At 22.3% G+C, this 19,161-nt stretch overlaps 1 protein-coding gene across 4 annotated transcripts in view; it reads left to right on the top strand.

The window, feature by feature from the left end:
- Positions 1 to 19,161, top strand: part of LOC112596125 (acetylcholine receptor subunit alpha-type acr-16-like) — a 188,422-nt gene that overhangs the window by 152,798 nt on the left and 16,463 nt on the right. The window contains exons 4-9 of one of the 4 annotated variants that reach the window (XM_025341628.1): positions 4,582 to 4,691; positions 8,977 to 9,157; positions 10,353 to 10,425; positions 15,371 to 15,565; positions 16,484 to 16,570; positions 16,817 to 16,903. In XM_025341628.1, coding sequence (XP_025197413.1) covers positions 4,582 to 4,691; positions 8,977 to 9,157; positions 10,353 to 10,425; positions 15,371 to 15,565; positions 16,484 to 16,570; positions 16,817 to 16,903 — 733 coding nt within the window. The remainder of the gene's footprint in view (positions 1 to 4,581; positions 4,692 to 8,976; positions 9,158 to 10,352; positions 10,426 to 15,370; positions 15,566 to 16,483; positions 16,571 to 16,816; positions 16,904 to 19,161) is intronic. The other 3 variants (XM_025341625.1, XM_025341626.1, XM_025341627.1) reach the window with 3 other exon arrangements.

The raw sequence follows: 19,161 nt of genomic DNA, 5'->3' as shown, positions 1-19,161 counted from the left end.
TAATAATTTCATCTAAACAAAAGTAACTCACTTATATCTTACTCCAATGTTTATTCGATTATAATAAGATCATAAGTAGGTACTTAAATTGCCTATCTAAAATGCCGTGTAATCATCATAACTGTATTTTTGTATAACGATATACATGTACTAACCTGTAATTTATGCCATACCCTACGATTTTTGTTTAAATCAAAAGAATACAAGAACGTAAAATACGAGAATATATAAATTATTGATTAAGCCAATCAGTCAATATTAGATCGTGAAATAGAGACAACAGTCATCTCTATATATTTAAGTGACATTTTTTTTTAAATTTTATACATGCATAATAGCGTATAGTAAATTTATCTACCTTTTAGATAAATCATAATATTTTCTATTGATTCAAATCGCACTCTGCTACTCCTGTGATCTTCAATATACTACCCTTAATAACCAGGTTACTCAGGTGATAATGTACTGTATAATTTTACTGATATTTAGTCATACAAATAAACCCCGAAAACGTTGCTATAATATTCTTTCTATTGTGTTAATTTATGAACGAAGGTAATAAAGTTCTAGGACCTGTAAAATATAACTTAGAAAATTGTATTTGTATAAATTCAAAAACCCGGTTCTAGAGAACGGTTCATGTAATGGGAATAGCAAACCAACTATTCCTTACTGGATAGAATTAGATATAAATATCGACAGACACTTGATTTTAATAAACGGATAGATGTATTACAATTGAAATACAATAAATTTCCATAATTGTAATATTATAATATTGCCATGATGACAATCATAATATACTATTAATTAAGAATTCATAAATTATTGACTGCCCCCAAAAATATTACTGCCATCAATTTAACTAAATTATCCTGCTAGAGCAAACTTTTTGTAACTTATACAATTATTATAATATTTTCTATACCTACAGCTATTATTAAATGTATAATATTATTTAAATTCAATAAAGTGTTAAAGAATATTTTTAGTCAGCAAATTATACATTTTAAAATGATAATACATCGCTATATATAAATATTTAATTTTAATTTAACGTAAAATGTGCTATGTTACTGAAAAGGATTCAAAGTTAAAAAAAATTAATTATTTACGTATTAATAAATAAATTGAGCCAAAAACGCATTCACATTTCTTAATGGTAAATGGAGAGAAAAAAAATAAAAAGGTTGATCAGTTCTAAATGTTTTAATAAGACAAAAAGTTAATTTTTACATTTTAATTTAAATAATATCTACTTGAAACTTAATTCAAATAAATTTTAATTTAAGCAAACACTAACTCTAAAAAAAATATTTAACAACTTTTTGATAAAAATAAATCAACATATAATATTCTACCTAGTATCTATGATATTTAAGTATTTACGTATTTATTATATTAAATGGTTATATAATAGAAATAAATCTAAAACTAATATTACAGATTTACTGTAGTTATTTTTGAAAAATATTGAAACTTTACACTTGAAATCAACACACGTTAAAACAAAAATATAAATTTTACTATGAACATGAGTAATACTATATAATTTAGCTAGTGAATTGAAAAAAAGTTTTTAAATAGTTTAAAAAGTTTAAACGTAAAAAAATATTATCGGTGTATAGTGTATACTTTATGGAAAACCACAGTTTAAGATGTATATAATATATTTTTTAAAGTTTGTCATATGATTCTATACGAAATAATGACATATATGTAAACATTTTATTGTTTATTTATATACCCTTAAAATTGTCATAGCTATATATTAAAATAAATAATAACGTTTTATATTGCTTTATTATAATTTTTATTGACACCTCAATCGTATTTTTCATTTTTCATTTATATTAATTATACAATTTATAAATACTTATTACAAACATATTCACAAAGTTGTAATTAATAGTATTATACGATTATATCAAACTATAGTCCTCATAACTATAAGTTACATACAATCAAACGAAAAACACATGACACTCGACCGTTAACGATACAAAAAAAGACAATATTGAATAATTAAAGTGTGTTTAATAGCATGGTTCATTATTTTTATAAACAGTTATAATAATTACCAACGTTATCAAATTTAGGCCTCTCAGTTTTAAATCTCAATAAATATAGTTAGGTAAAAACACACCAATCCATATGTATTAAGAATATGTTAACTGTTTATTGGTAGTTTACCTTTGATCACAGATTAAAAAAAATGTTTCTCATATCCACACCATGGACACTTGTTATGAACTCTGTTCATTTACTATACTTATCATTAACTTAAGTTTTAAATATTCAAGTTTTCAATTTTAGGTTTGCTATCGTGACACTCACGTTTATACAGTTTATTAATAATTTGTTGTATTATTCACGTAACGCCGTTAGGTATGAAATGTAGTCTATAGAGTGAAAGCAATTTCAGATTGGAAATAACTAAAAACAAAGTAAAATAACTAACGTCTTCGATATAATCTGTCATAGTTATCGTATATATGTATATATATCTATCTATCTATCTTTCTATCTATATATATATATTAATTTTCTTGAACAGTAGAGTAATTGAAAAAACTAATGGATTCCTCATGTTCAACAATCAAACTTGTTTCATAAGAAAACAGTTCATGTTGTTTATGATTGATAAGAAAATAATAATTTGAGTAATCAAAAATTAAATATTAATGAATATCATTTTTATTTATTTTATTTATTGACTTACAGAAAATATATTTTTTAAATTGTTTTAACTTTAAAGAACAGATCTCAGAATGAAAACAATTTGTATTACAATAACACTCAGTTTGTTAACAGCAAATATATAATTTTGATTATTATAAGATATTTAATAGTTCTATTTAGCATACATAATCTATCATAATCTACTATAATCTATAAATAATCATATGTATAAAATATTACTTTGAGTTGCGTAAAAATTGCACATAAATTATATTATTTGTTAATTAAAATACAAAAACAAAAATCCCATAACACAGAAGGTTCAAATTTTACAACTTAATGATATATCGTTTTAAAATTTTTAAAATATCACTTTTCTAAACACATTCCCCACACATATTTTGTTCAGAGGTGTGTTAAAAATGTAATACTCACATATTTTCATAGTTTTATCTTTTAGTTTCTAATTTTTAATTATATCGATTACTAGAATATTTTAAGTAATATTTAATATCTAATGTAATATTAAATTACTGCAGATCTATTTGTTGTTCTTTCTACCAATATATGAATAATATAACTAAATATTCGTTATAACCAAAAAAAAAAAAAATTATACTTATGATTATAAAGATTTTATTGATAAAATAAAATATATTACTGGCATTGATGATTTGAAAAATCAAAATGACTACAAAAGGTTTTGTACGTTTCAAATGTTTCAATTTAAATCTATGTGGCTTGGTGTGGCGCGTTGGCTGCTGCCAGTCGCGAAATGCGACTGGGGGTAAGTAACGGACAGAGCTACTAATTTCCGGATAGGTGGCCACCCGGGCTCGTAGTAGTTAAAAACCTTGCCACACATACACGTGTTTGCTATCAACCGTAACAACCATAACAATTGTAAAAACAACCTACCAACCTTACCTCTACCCACAGTTCATAACCCCTACAACAGCTAATGGCCCTAGTCGCCGGGCTTAAGTTCAATAAAAAAAAAAAAAAAAAAATCTATATTTAATTATTATTATCTATGAAAATATTACTCTGTTCTAAAATACAAATATTTAATATATTTAATAATTTAATTGTAAATTATAGTTATATTAACAATTAATAAAATTAATGTTGTTATTCGCTAGTTAAACTTATCTGATATAGGCGATGTATATACCTACACATTTTAAAATAAAAATAAACAAAACCAAATTAAAAATAATGGGCATTTAAAACTTTATTTAATGAACCTTAAGCACACATTTAGAAAAATATTTATATTATAATATATGTGCAATAAACTTCGGTAGGTAAAACTTCATCAGTTTAATATTTTTAACACAATCTAGCTTTAAAAATTACAACGTAATATTCAACTTGTGTTCTAATAAATATTAACAATTTAATTACAATACTAATTTAGTTTTGAACCATTAAATTATATTATAATATGGTACATTTATAAAATCATAAATAAAGTACTTTATGAGTAGAAAACTACTCGTATATAACAAGCATTAAGTAAAATATATTCAACTCAAATGAGAAAATATCGTCGTGACAGCAATACGCATAACATAATTCACAATGTTCCCTTTGAGAAAAGTTATTCGGAAAACTAATTTCTATGTTTGAAAACAACCTGTGAAAGCTTCGATTTAATCTGGTTTTGTCATTAGAAGTATCCCAGTAGAATAATATATAGTATGTACAAAAGCTCCCTCCCAGGGATCAACGAAATTCAAATAATTTTGGTTTTAAAGTTTAAACAGAATAGTTTATAGATATATTAAGAGTTATAGGGAATCCGCCGAATTTGGTATTTATGCTTGGATTAATGTTAATTATTTATATTGTTATAAACTTATTTTATTTAAATAGTAAACAATTATTTTATGGTAGGAATGGGTAGATTACAATATGAGATGGAACATTTCCGATTATGGTGGTGTCAAGGATCTCAGACTCAATCCAAACCGGCTATGGAAACCAGACATACTCATGTATAACAGGTCAGTATTTAATTGTATAGTTTTAGAAAAATAAAATGCACTCTACTTTAATTTTTCAAACAGAAAGCTATCATTTAAAGACTAAAAAGGCGTAATGCATACCTAATTGTTTCGGCTTTTTTTTTCTTATCCAACAGAAGCTGCTAAAAATTAATATAACCTTATATGCCATACAAATAAAACAAATCTACATACATAATTATTTTTAATGTAACGTTGTAAAATGTTATTACATATTTCTATTAATATACATCACTTCAGTAATATATTATAAAGACCATGCATCGAAGTTAATAATTAACTACATATAATCTCATGGATATTTAAAAAAATATTTAGAATGATATTACAACTTAAAATAAAATGTTTTTCCTGGACCTAACTGATTTTCTACAAGCGAGTGTCTTAAACAACATAAAAATAGATTTTTTTTTCAATTTATTTGTTTTATTTTACTATATAATTTACCAAATCTTAATTATTTCAATACATATTTCTCTGATAACTGTTAAAATGCAATATTTAAAAATAAAATAGTTAATAAATTAAATTAAATATTTAATAATAATATATATATATATAACTAATGGTGCTAATATTTATTTTTACTTAATTTAAAATTATTAATATTAACTTAATATCATATTAACGATATAAATAAGTAACTTATTTGCTACAATAATAAAGTTTACACTAAGTATTTTTATTTCAAAACCAAAATAACATAACATTTTATATGTTATATAAAGTATAATATGCTAATAAGTAATAATTGATTTTAAATTGAATATACCGAATATTTAAAAATAAATATTAATTTTTTATAACTTAAGTTTAAATTTAATTAATCTAGTTAAAATTATGAAAAAATATATAAACATCATTAATAACTAATATAATTTGATTTTACTCTAAAATAATTTTCTGGGGCGTGTATTAATAAGACCTATGCTTATATATATATATATTTATACAGCCATTGAAAAACTAATGTATTTGATAAGATAAAAATAACTTCTAAAGATGGTGACATTTGAGATAAGCATTTAAGGAAAATCAATATAGAGAATGTAGCTAAGTGCAGTAATCTACTTATATTGTCTTCAAGACGTTACAATAATGTGAATTTTGTTCATAAAACAATTTATAGGAAAATGATTAAATATTTTAGACATTTAGCTAAAAACAATCACATTTCATGTGATAGTCAAAATTCTATTTTTCTTATTTAATTTTTTAACCAGTTCATACGTTTAAATACTGCAAACATCATATTTTACTCTATTCGATTTAATATGCTACAATAGTTAAATAAATAAATATTTTATTTTTATTCATCTTTGTAAGTTCAAAACAATGCGAACAATAATTTTATAAATTATATTATTAGTAGAGTATAAATTTGTTTCCAATTTAAAGTAAAAGTAACTTTTACTTACTTTATTTAACTCTATATCGTGCCACGTTATTATATTAAACTAATTTATTTAGATAATATTCAATTATTAAAAACTAAATTTACTATAAAATTGCACTTTATATAAAGCAACTTCTTACGGCTGTAAAATATTGATAATTAAACAAAAATAAATATTAGGTTAGATATGACAATATATGGTTAAGATTTCTGATCAAAAAATATTTACAATTTTTTTCGATGTCATATAAAATTTATATTCTAATTTAAAAAATCAGTAACAATTCAATATGTGTCCTATACAAATCAATTTTTAGTACAAATATACATCATTAAACATAATATTATGTAATAAATATGAGAAAAAAAAACTTTATTTAAAACATGTATAAAAACATTTTATATACATAATAATAGCTTGCTTCAAAATATAATTCTATACAATTTTAGAAAGCATCAAAAATATTTATATCTCATTTTTCTAACGACAAAAAGTTTCACTCCAGAGTAATTCGCTAAGTATTTGTCGAAAACAGTTGCGTTTTAGTAGCAGGACCTATAATATTAGAGAAAAAGTATTATTTTTTTAAATTAATATAGATATTACAATACTACAAACTACACCTACAATTAACATTTATTCACTGTTGTTTTGTATTTTACAAGTGTTTTCTTGCTTTTGAGTCAATAAAAATTTTGAGTTGTTAACAGTCTTATGAATATATCTGTATCTTTAAACGTTCTATTTAGTGATGGTTATGTGTAAGTGCTCTTATCTTAAGTCAGATTAATATTTTTTTTTTTTTTTATATTGTTGACAATAAAAATATAATTGTTTAAATTTAAGTTGATATAAATATTTTAATGACTTCTAAAATGCTTTAGAATTATACTTTAATGTTTTAATACTAAAATTTTAATATTCAACACTATATAAATTTTGAACAGTATTCAACAATAAAAATTTATTTATAATATTTTATAATGGGCCATTACAAAATTAATTTTACTATTAAGCCTATAACTTAAGTTAAAGTACAGCTAAATTTAAAACAAGGGTAAAAATATTAAATTCTGAAATAGGAGAATTTCAAATATGAGTGGACTGACGATGATATAATGCATTTGACAACTCCTATAGGACCTATACAGTCTTAAATTGATTGATTTTTGTTTAGAGAATGATGATTTATAGTCGGGTCATATTTTATAACTAGATACATTATTACGAATAAACGAATAAACAAGTGGGAGCTTTTAATGGGTCACTGTTGGTCTGTAAATATTTTAATAATTTCTAATGAGATATTTATCTTCATGCATAACACGGCGTAGTTTTATAGTCACAATAATTACGTGTGTATCTTTAAGATTGCAAATTATGACACTGAAAAATTACTTTTAATTTTCCATGCTTACCAAACTTTAATGATAGTTATAACCAACAGATAGTTTAGAAGGTATTAATTTTTATTATTGGAATTTTATTTAAGTCTGTGTTGATTATATTATATGAATCATATATTTTATAAACGAAAATTAATTATTAAAATGAAAACTGTAGATACAAAAATGCAGAATTCAAATTTTTTGTATTGATTTAAGAAAATTATATTCTATGAAACGTTACACAATAAGCAATTATTATGATAAAATTTGATTGTATTCTCATTGATCTATCAAAATGTTTAAAATATAAATTAAATACGTTTTCTGATAAATATCTATTTTTTTTCAACTTAGCTGAATTATAAAAAAAATTATTTATGCGAATTTTTATAATACACTAGGTACTTTGAAGTACGTGTATAAAATAAAAAATAAAGTATAATTTAACCGAAATAAAAATTGTACATAATTTAAATTACATAAACTCTGAAATAAATTTTGAATAATTTTTATGTAATGACTTTAAGATATCTATAACATATGGTCAACTAGACGGTACTCTGAATGACTACCTATAAATGCTAAAATCTATTTGTATTAGACTGCAATAAAATATTTTTAAATAAAAAAAATATATTTACAATCAAAAATTACGATATTATGTGTGTACATATTTGTTTTGTATATCTTAACTAAACTGCAAAATTGATATGAATATTGTATAAGAAATAAATAAAAAAAATACCAGTTTATGGTTATTTACATTCACAATTTTCACTTATGACATCATATAATCTATTCATAATTTAAATTATTGAACAATGTAAATACTGAAAAGTATTTAAAAGTCTCGAATCACATTAGTTTAATTAATTTAAAAAATATTAATATTAGGTAGTTATAAGTATGTGCAAAATTTTAATATCCATCTAAACAAATTAGATTATAAATTATATTTTATAGCTTTTAAAATTACGATTTCGGGTAAATTTTTAAAATTCGTAACAGTAAGCTGAGAATTTAGTATGTTCAACGAGCGTATTTTCTTTTACAATTTCGCATACTTATTTATCTATAGATCAACATTAATCAATAGTACTATAATTATTTACATCTTCTATTTTCTATAATAATACATTTTTTCAGGAAAAAAATACTCGTTTATCCACAATCTACTTAGAGAAATTTAAAATGAGCTAATATTTCTGTTATTTATATATATATCTGATTAATTTTATGTTTTAAATTAAAATCACTATTTGTTCAAAAATATTTATTTGAAAACTAATATTTAGTTAAATTTATATTACATCCATTAAAAAATATTTCATATAAATAAAGTCACTATTACAATGAAAAAAAAAATCAAATCACATACATAAAGATTGATGTTTAGTTGATAAAAAATTAACAATATAGAATTTATTCGTTATCCTTATTTTTAGTGATCAGAAATTAAATGTATTTTAATGCTTACAGCGCTGACGAGAAATTTGATGGTACTTATCAAACTAATGTGGTAGTAAGGCACAATGGTACATGCCTGTACGTGCCACCTGGTATTTTCAAAAGTACATGTAAAATCGACATTACATGGTTCCCATTTGATGACCAAAATTGCCTTATGAAATTTGGTAGTTGGACATACAACGGTTTTCAGGTAAGCACATTAATTTTCTAATATGTAATTTCGAATTATAAATTAATATTTAATATGATTATTTAAATTAATATTTTTTTATTTTTTTTATATTATCTATTATAAAAGTATAGTTACGATGGTCAATAATTTCAAGTTAAACTGTATAGAATATATGGTTTTAATCTAAAAAAAATTAAAATTAAAAAGTACAATTGTTTTCATTAATTAAAATCACTTTTTGAGCTTATATGGGAAAAGGGTCTTTAAAACTTGTTAAAAATCTTTTTTTTTATTTCTTTTGTTATCAATGAATTTGCATTTTTATTACACTTTCATGTTGCATATTATACTTTTTATGCTTTCGTTGAATATACCTTTTTAAAATTTGTAATTACGTTAAAAACCATGTAAAATTAATTATATTAAAAAAATTAATAAATATATTACGATCATCTACTGTCAAATATTACAAAATAATAATTTTTACAACATAAAACAACTAATATAATATAATATTATGTATGAATATAAATTACCTACACAGATATTTATATTTTCTAAAATTATTAATATTATTTTATAGTAACATTAACCTATAATATATCAGTTATATTATAACATTCGCTTTTTAAACAAGACAAATTATTAATAATTGACACTACTTGAATCAATTTTTTTTTTTAAAAAAAAAACAATTTTTTAATATTTTAAATTCATAACAATCATATTGTTTATTTGTTCAAATAAATTCAAAAATTCAGTTAACATACAAATATTAAATTATATTTTTAACACTTAAGTCTTATTAATGTATTTTTGAATTGTATTCAATGAGATATTTTTTTTATTTTTTTATAAAATATTAAAAGTAAAATAAAATTAATAATGTAATTCATATTTATAATTTTTATACTCCCAATAATAACAGTTGTTAATTTATAAAAATATCTAAATGTCTGTATAAATTATTTGATTAGTTTTGGTTTTATTAAAAGATGATAAGATGATAAATATTTTAACTAGGTAAATTATATATGAACAACATATAATAATTAAATATTATTTTTATTTATTAAATAATATACCAAATGAAAATATAAATCAAAATTATCAGTGATATTTTTACGTATGTATCTTTAGAATAATTAATCCTATGTATATGCATTTTTTTTTTAGTACGAAATTTGTCAATAATTTAATATTATACTTTCAGATTGATTTAGTGCTCAAATCAGATGGAGGCGATCTAACAGACTTTACAACGAATGGTGAATGGTATTTGTTAGGTAAATATTTATGAAATCAATATTAATACATTTATTTTCAAATAAATATCTATATTTTCTCTCGTTTAATATAATAATAATATTTAATAATGACACTTGGTGACTTTAAAAAAAAAAAATTTAAATCTATTCATATATTTATACATAAACAAAGAGGTGAATTAGTCTAAAGTATTATAAACCGGCAAAAACCGACTAACGTCATATCATTAAAGTATTCTCAAAATTGAATATAAGATTCTTATTAAAATACTGTGTAGGCTTCATTCAACATATTCATAACTATCGTTAGGAATATATTTACTATGATTATTATTAAAAACATATTATATTTATTTTAAATAGTATTAATGTTGTCATCAAAATTTAAAACCAAAAATAAAAAGAAAAAATTATAAAAACCATTGAGTCTTACGTACGTGTCTTTTTTTTGGGAACACTTTAGCGTATATAAATTGTCCAATATCAAGGAATTCAATAAATATAATATGATAATTTACTAAATAAGTTTAACGTTCTTAAATTTATAATTATACAACTGTTAAAATAACACAATCAAATAAAATGCTTTTAGTGAGATTAAAAAATATTGAATTATATTGTAAGGGTATGAATTAATTATTTTTACTCAATAGTTAGCGACATAACAGTAAATTATCGTTTCATTTTAAATAAATATAGTATTTAAAATATATCATAATTTATAATCAATTGAAAATCAATACAACAAACTATATTTGTACATTTTATATCTATAATTTTGAGAGAAGTATAAATTTAATTTTTATTAAAGCTAATATCACTACATGTTTTTGGTAGTCAGCACTATGCAATTGGAAATTTGTATTTATTGTTCTATAGATTTTGTTTGATAATTATTTAAAATTGTCATAAATTGCATACAATATGACATTATTGAATAAAAATAAAATCAATTAAAAGTATAAAAAACGGAATTAACACCATGGAAAAATTAACATTTAAAAATACGGTACGCAATTGTATTATACTAAAAAATATATAAATGTAAAATATGATAACCATTTGATATAGGTGACCAGTTTTAAAATCTGAATATTATCTATTATCTTAAAAGGAAATCAAGCAAATAAATCAATAAAGTAATACTAAATAGTTATAATATGTTTAACTTAAATAAATTTCAGCTGTAATTTTAATAAACTATAATATAAGGTTAGGTTAAAACATGTTAAATTTAAGCACATGATATTAACAAACTTCGAAGTAGTTGTATAATGTTTCTCTTCTAAACAATTGTTTATTAAGTAATAAATAAAAATATTCATAACTTTTTGTCCTTATTAGTGATTTTAAAATTTTACCATAGATACGTAAAACTTTAAGAACTTATAATTTAACAATTAAAAATCGACAACCATAATATTCCTGTAAATATTTACATTTATTATAATGTACTTATTTTAACGCTATCAAAATATTTCACTAATTATTGTAACTGTAAAAATATCTACATAAAGAATTTAATTTCATAGTTTTTTTTTTTTTTTTTTTTTATAACCTAGTAGATTATTAAATTGAATATAATTTTAAATTATAAAAATTTCATATTCAGCTTTAATATTCAAATAATTCTCTATGAATTTAATATTTACAGTATATTAATTAACTGTGCCATATATTATTTTTTAAACAAATTTCTATAGTAAATTACGAGCATTTGAAGCATTTATTAAAGTATACTATTTGTATGTTTAATTGTTTTGTCACACACTTGCAATCAATTCATGTCTCATATAATACTCTCTCAATTCTAAATATTTCGAAAACCACTGTGTAAAAAATATAAATATTCAAACACAACATTTTTCTACATTTCAAAATAGTTTTATAGAATAACTCATTGTTTTGAATAAAATAACATTTTATTTAAACAGAAAAATAACTAAATAAAATTAACTTTTTAAATTTGAGTTATTATTATAATTATTACATTAATACAAACCACAACATGATTGAAACATAATTCAATTATGAAGTTTTTATATTTATTTTTATTCAAGAAAGATGCATCTAATATTTTTTACCAAGTACAATATAAATTTTAAAATAATATTATTTACTCATAATTTGTTTTTTTTATTTTAGTTAACAAGATATATTACGTACAAAAATTAGTTTCGATTATAAATAATTTATCAAGAAACTCGTCTTGTGAATTCGACCAAAATAATAAATTTAAAATTTTTAGAAAAAAAACATAATAGAATACAAACATATAATCGCTTAATATCTTAGAAATTTACACTGGACATTCAATGTGTCTAAATACCGGTATTTAATAGGTTAGGTTCTTATCTTATAATATCCACTTCATTGAACTTTTATTATTTATAAATAATGGTGGTCTTTCGCAAAAACTTTTAAGTCATATATTATTGATAAAGAGGACAATCAGCATTTAATATGTACTATAATTTAATCATTCCAAATAAGGATATTTATAAGATTATTTTTCGATACTAATCTACATTATTAATAAATATTTTAATTTATTTTTTTCTCTCTAGGGAATAACAATTATTATTCAATACGTCATACTACATAGAATATTCTGTATTTACTATTTTACAATGATCATTTAATGTTCAAGATAATTCTGAACAACTTTTAATGATACTTTTTCTTATTAATTTATAAATTATATACTCATATTTTTATTTATTATAATTTAATTAATTATAATTTATAACTTACAATAATTTATTGTTTTATTGAATATTAATTTGTGACGAATTATTTTTCCATAACAAAACTTATGAGAAATATGATATAAAATATATGTATATTAATTTAATAAAATATAAATATCATGTTATTTTTATAATTCGTAATATTTCTTAAAAATTTCATTATTCATTTGATACACTTACAAAACATGTAAAAAATAATTACCAAGTAATTGTTTTTAAATAACCTAAAATTATAGATAGACATATTATAATACATAACAATATTTTCAAATGAAAGAAATAACATAACAATAGTTTATCAATAATGTTAATAAGTATAGTTGAAAGTTAATAAAAGGCTACGCCTATTTGAATTAAATTAATATTATACGGGACTAGAGTTAGTCTATTTTAATCTATGATCTAAATAGTGAGGTAAAGTATTTATTTTTTTATCTCGGTAATGTTTTTTTTTTCAAATATTTCAAAAATGTATATTGTATTAAATTGACAGCTTTTTATAATTTTAAATTTTTGATTATTTTTTTATTTGACTAACATGAAATGAACAAAAGGTATACCTACAAATAGTTATCTTTAATTTAATCAAAAAATAGGTAGAACGTGTAATAAGCATGTGAATACATGTTATGTACAAGAAAACTCTCTTAGTATTATTAAAAAGAACATTTTAAATTTTCAATAACATTGTACTTTTAAAACTATACCACTCTATTCTAAATGTATTGTTTATACTATTAATGTATGTCTATTTCACCTAGTACTTGAGTTATTTTATCACTACATTATAACTAATGCGTGGTTTTTATTACTTATTCTACTTAATTTAGGAACTATTTTAATATTCTCCCAGATATACAGGAAAAATATTATTGTCTAACGACTTTAGTGATTCTTAACTGGGATGAACTGCCACTGCCATGAACCAAATTAGGAGTCCAAAAATGCATGAAAAAATATAAATTTGAAAACATTAAAATATTTTAAAACAATAAAAGTATGTTTATTAGTAACTTATAAATAATAATTATATTAAATAAATGTTTTGTGTTTTTTATTTATCATGAAAAAAATTTGCATTGTGTCGATGTCGACAACTGTGCTATTACATATTTTAATAAGATAAATATGTTTTCTTACGTTTTAAATATAGATTCACTTCATATTTTAAAATTTTCGAAGTATAATTTATTGATTTACAAAGCTAAAGAAACTAAATAAAGTCTTAATAACTATTTTAATGTGTTCTCAGATTTTTTTTAAAAAAATGTCAACAATGTATAGGGTTCCAAGGTTGAGAATCACCCACTAATCTAATAGGATCCTTAATTCCAAACTAAAGTAATATTCATTACTCTATCAAAAAGTATATAAGTAATTGTAATATAAAGGACAAAATTAGTGTTTATGGGTGTTTTTCCTCAAAAATATTTATTTCAAAGAATTCATTCAGACAACATGTAGAAAGTTATAATTCAATTAAATCTTCATTAGATTCGTCAAAATAATTAATAATCAAATTAATTTCCTTTCACTTTTAACGATATAGCAGTTATTCAATTTAACAGGAACAATACTTTCAACCCAAATACTAATAAACGGTCTCATACGTTTTATGTATTGTCTCATAACAAGTTCTTTCAATACTTACCTACCTAATTTATAACATTGATATTTGTTAGCATCCAATATCTAAAATCACTTAAAAAAAAAAAAAAAAATCATGAATACAAATAACTTTAAAAGTATTTAATCATAATTGTTAATGGGAAATTTAATCTTACCCAAAAATTAATATATAGATAAGTGTGATATTATTTTATTAACATTGAATCATGTAATACAAGTTCATTTTTATAAAAAAATTAACTAAAATTTGAAAAAAAAATCGATAGAAATTCAAAAGTTTAATTCTATAACCATTTTGTATTCAATAAAATTATATTATTATTATTATTTTCTTTTGTATTAATAATTGAATGAAATTTATTTTATGAGTAAGTCCTTAGTAGTATAAAATAAATTATAATAAGAAATCATATTATAAAGTTAATGTAAGTATGCATATTGACTAGTTGGTCTACTGACCTTAAGTTAGTATCAGTCCATATTTAATACATATTTTTAAATTTTGTAGCACATTGAGTTCAAAGCTCAGATGATTACTGTCTTACGTCACTAGTTTACAAAACCCAATAAACTGTACGTTACAGGTATGCCTGGAAAAAAGAACGTGATAACTTACGGCTGTTGCCCAGAGCCATATGTGGACATCACGTTTATTATAAAGATCAGACGGAGGACGTTGTATTATTTCTTCAACCTGATCGTGCCATGTGTACTTATCTCGTCGATGGCTCTACTGGGCTTTACACTACCTCCGGACTGTGGTGAAAAGCTTACACTAGGTAAGAACGTGATACCGAAACAGGAAACAAATACAAACATTTTATTACAGCAGATTGAGTATAGTGTGGTTAAAAGTGGTGTGATATGTGTGCGTGTTTTTTTGTGCAATGAAAAGTGAGAAGGAGATGAAAATACAAATAAATGTTAAAAGGTAAAGAAATATGAAATTTGCTATTTGTTCTTCACCGGTGCCTGAATAAACACAGACAATGGACACAAGGATTACCGGACTACGTTAACAATAATTCATATAATCCACAGCAACATAATGAGGACGTCATATCAGAAAGTACTGCCACGAATATCTAATGGATTTATTTTTCTGATAGTCATTAGATACGGAAATGTGGTACTTTTTACTTATAGTAACAATCAAATGGTTTAATGCAAATGTAATGATTTATATTCGCGTGTAAACGGTAATTCTAGTAAATTCTTCGATGTATAGGCAACAATTAATATAATTGTTTAAGTTAGCGCATTGTTTATTTACCAACAACTACAATCATTACCGCCATCTGACTACAATAGCTTATGTTGTAGAATTCATTGACGTTTGGAAAGACTAAATAGAATGGGTTTCTATAGGTTTGGTTTAAAATACAGTATATATGTACGTCTACATAAATACTCGTAAATACATACATTTTAATAATTTCCTGTTTATCTGATGTTATGCAATATAATTAAAAAATCTGTTTTCTAATAAAAACAATGTTTTAATTTCAAGTTTATTTTATTTCAAAAATAATGAAATATATTCCAAAATTATAAGAAGTTTATCATACATTCTATTTGATGTTTTTTATAATATTTTTGTTTAAAAATTTAAGTACAATGTGAAATTGATTATATAGAACACTTACTACACAACAAGGAAAATAAATTAGGAAAAATAATCAAAATGTTAATTTCAGAAATAACTATACTACTGTCACTAACAGTATTTCTGAATCTAGTCGCCGAGTCAATGCCAACAACGTCCGAAGCGGTTCCCCTTATAGGTAGGACTAAGAAAAAATATCAACTTGCATGATGACATGTGTCATTGTCATTTGATACTTGGAGGAACCACTTCGTTGGACAAGCAATACAATACCTATATTCTATAATACTGTTATATTATAAAATGCAATTATTAATTTTAGTCTGAAAACCATTTTATCAAATTTTAAATAAAACATTGTTTTATCAAAAAAATGTTCCCGAATGTATTTTTCTAGGTCATAAAAATAAATTGGTTGTTACAGGAGTGACCATCTTGCTATCACTGACAGTGTTCCTGAATTTGGTGGCGGAAACGCTTCCACAAGTCTCCGACGCGATACCCTTGCTAGGTACCATAAAATACCCTATTCCTCCCAAATAAAAAAAAATCTTGTGACAGTTAGTGATGTTTACAATTTCATTTTATCTATCTATTTATATTTTAAATAGAATTTATATTGTTTACCATTTGTATGAAAAATAACAAGAAATCGTACAAAAACATATTGAAATAAATAGTTGAAGATTCAAATTTTTAAGTTTCTTAAGAAATTATTATTTTCATTAAAATCAAAGATTAATATGCATTATTAAAAGATATTTTTACAAAAGTTAGCATATAAAGTAATATTTTCTGTCTTATTTTGTTTAAAATAACTTTTCTAACAAACATTTTTTTACGTTTATTTAAAAAAATTCATGCGTTAACTTTAAAAAAATTAAATTAATTATGTTATTACTCATAACTATAAATTAATTCTTTGATTTTTACAATAACTTAATAGCTATATTATAATACTCTCATTTTAAAATTAATAAGTAAACTACATCATAAAAAAATGTAATTCTTCTTTTAATTGATTTTGTACGATTTTTATTTTATAAAAATGAAACACCAGAGGTCGAGCCGTATACTTGGAAAAGCTTATAAATCTACCTACTCGTTTCACAACAATAAATAATAAATAGTTCAATAATAAAATACTTTAATACGGCTTTGCCTTGGTGTACTTACTATACTCCATTTGATTCTTTCGCTCGAGTGCTTTTTCTCACTTCACTTTTCTCTCTTTTGTTATTGTTTTTTAGACATTTTTTACATATTTATTTTTGTTTTGTTCTTTGAACAACAATAATTGCGTGTCTTTTTGCATATTAATATCAATGTGAATTTGCAGTTTGTGATTGTATTTGTTTGCCTTTTCTGATCCATTAAAAAAAATAGGCATAAAATTAATAAAATAATACAGCTTGTGATATCAGATAAGACGTCAGCTATTTTATTAAAAAAAAAAAAAAAAAACAGTTTATAATTTATTAAAACAAGTATAACTATTTTTACAGCAAATAAAAAAAATTACCATCTCCGAGAGTTGATAAAAATAAATAATACAATAGGAATAAGTATACAAGAATTTCAAACAAATTTCATTAATATCATAATACTTGAAGAAATTAAATATTATGTTCAACAAAACAAAATAATGGTATATTTATGCGGTTAGTTTTAAATAAAAATTGAATACTTATAAATTAAAAACTAAAAATATTTATTGGTGTTATGAAAAACATATTAATTCGACAAGAAACATGAATTAATTTTAATAAAATTATTATTATTCTCATTCAATACTTTTACCTCGTGGTTAAAATAAAATAAAACGTGATAAATTTAAATATAGATTAAGGAATGCCATAGAATTAATAATAATAATATGTACTCACATCTTTAGTAACCTAGTAAATTATTATGGTTCCAAAAACCGGTTACTTTTAACGTTATTTGTGTTACAGGTGTGGCAATACTGCTTTCACAAGTAGTTTATCTATTGCGGTTGGCAGAAGTGTTGCCAGAATCCTCTGACGCTGTACCCTTGTTAGGTTAGAGTTTACCATATTGACAGACACATTTCTTTTAACAACACGCTCATTTTTCTTAATCCTCTGTGTTCTAACAGTACTCTTATGTTTTTGGTTTTTAACTTAATCACTTATTTTGCATCGGGTGTGACAAGTATTCCTGTTTATAATAACTATTTTTTCAATAAACTTAGTAACAATAATTTACGAGGAAGAATAAAACTAATTTTTATACATTATTTATTTTACTGAAAAGTATCTAAAGAATTAATTATAAATCTAACATTTATTTGAAAAAAAAAAAACAGTTTTTATTAAATATAAATAACTTAAACTAACTTGTAAGTCAACTTTTAAAGTCTCTAAAGATATCTCTCTCACTCTCTCTCTTTCTATGATTACATAAATATCTAAACAAATACAATAGGTATTAAATATAAATAATTTAGGTGTAATACCAAAAAAAAAACTTATAAAAATATGATCAATAATTTGTAAAAACTTCGAGATAGGAATAAGTGTCCAAATTAAAATTATGTTGTAAAATAACTAATAAGACAAGCAGTTGTTCTCAAACCTGAAGTATTAAGCGTTAATCTTTTCAATTATTATATTTCCCGTTTGTCAATCAAACATCTCTTAATTTCTAAAACTGACAATATTTTAGGTACATTTCTATCTATGTCAATTATTCAATAAATTATAATAAAGCCTATACAATATTAAACATTTGGAGTAATTGAACTCC

Source organism: Melanaphis sacchari, unplaced genomic scaffold, assembly GCF_002803265.2.
Source record: "Melanaphis sacchari strain LSU unplaced genomic scaffold, SCAv2.0 Contig2_pilon_pilon, whole genome shotgun sequence".
Lineage (NCBI taxonomy): Eukaryota > Metazoa > Arthropoda > Insecta > Hemiptera > Aphididae > Melanaphis > Melanaphis sacchari.
Note: the sequence above shows the minus strand (reverse complement) of the source record. Positions and strands in the feature narration are given on the sequence as shown.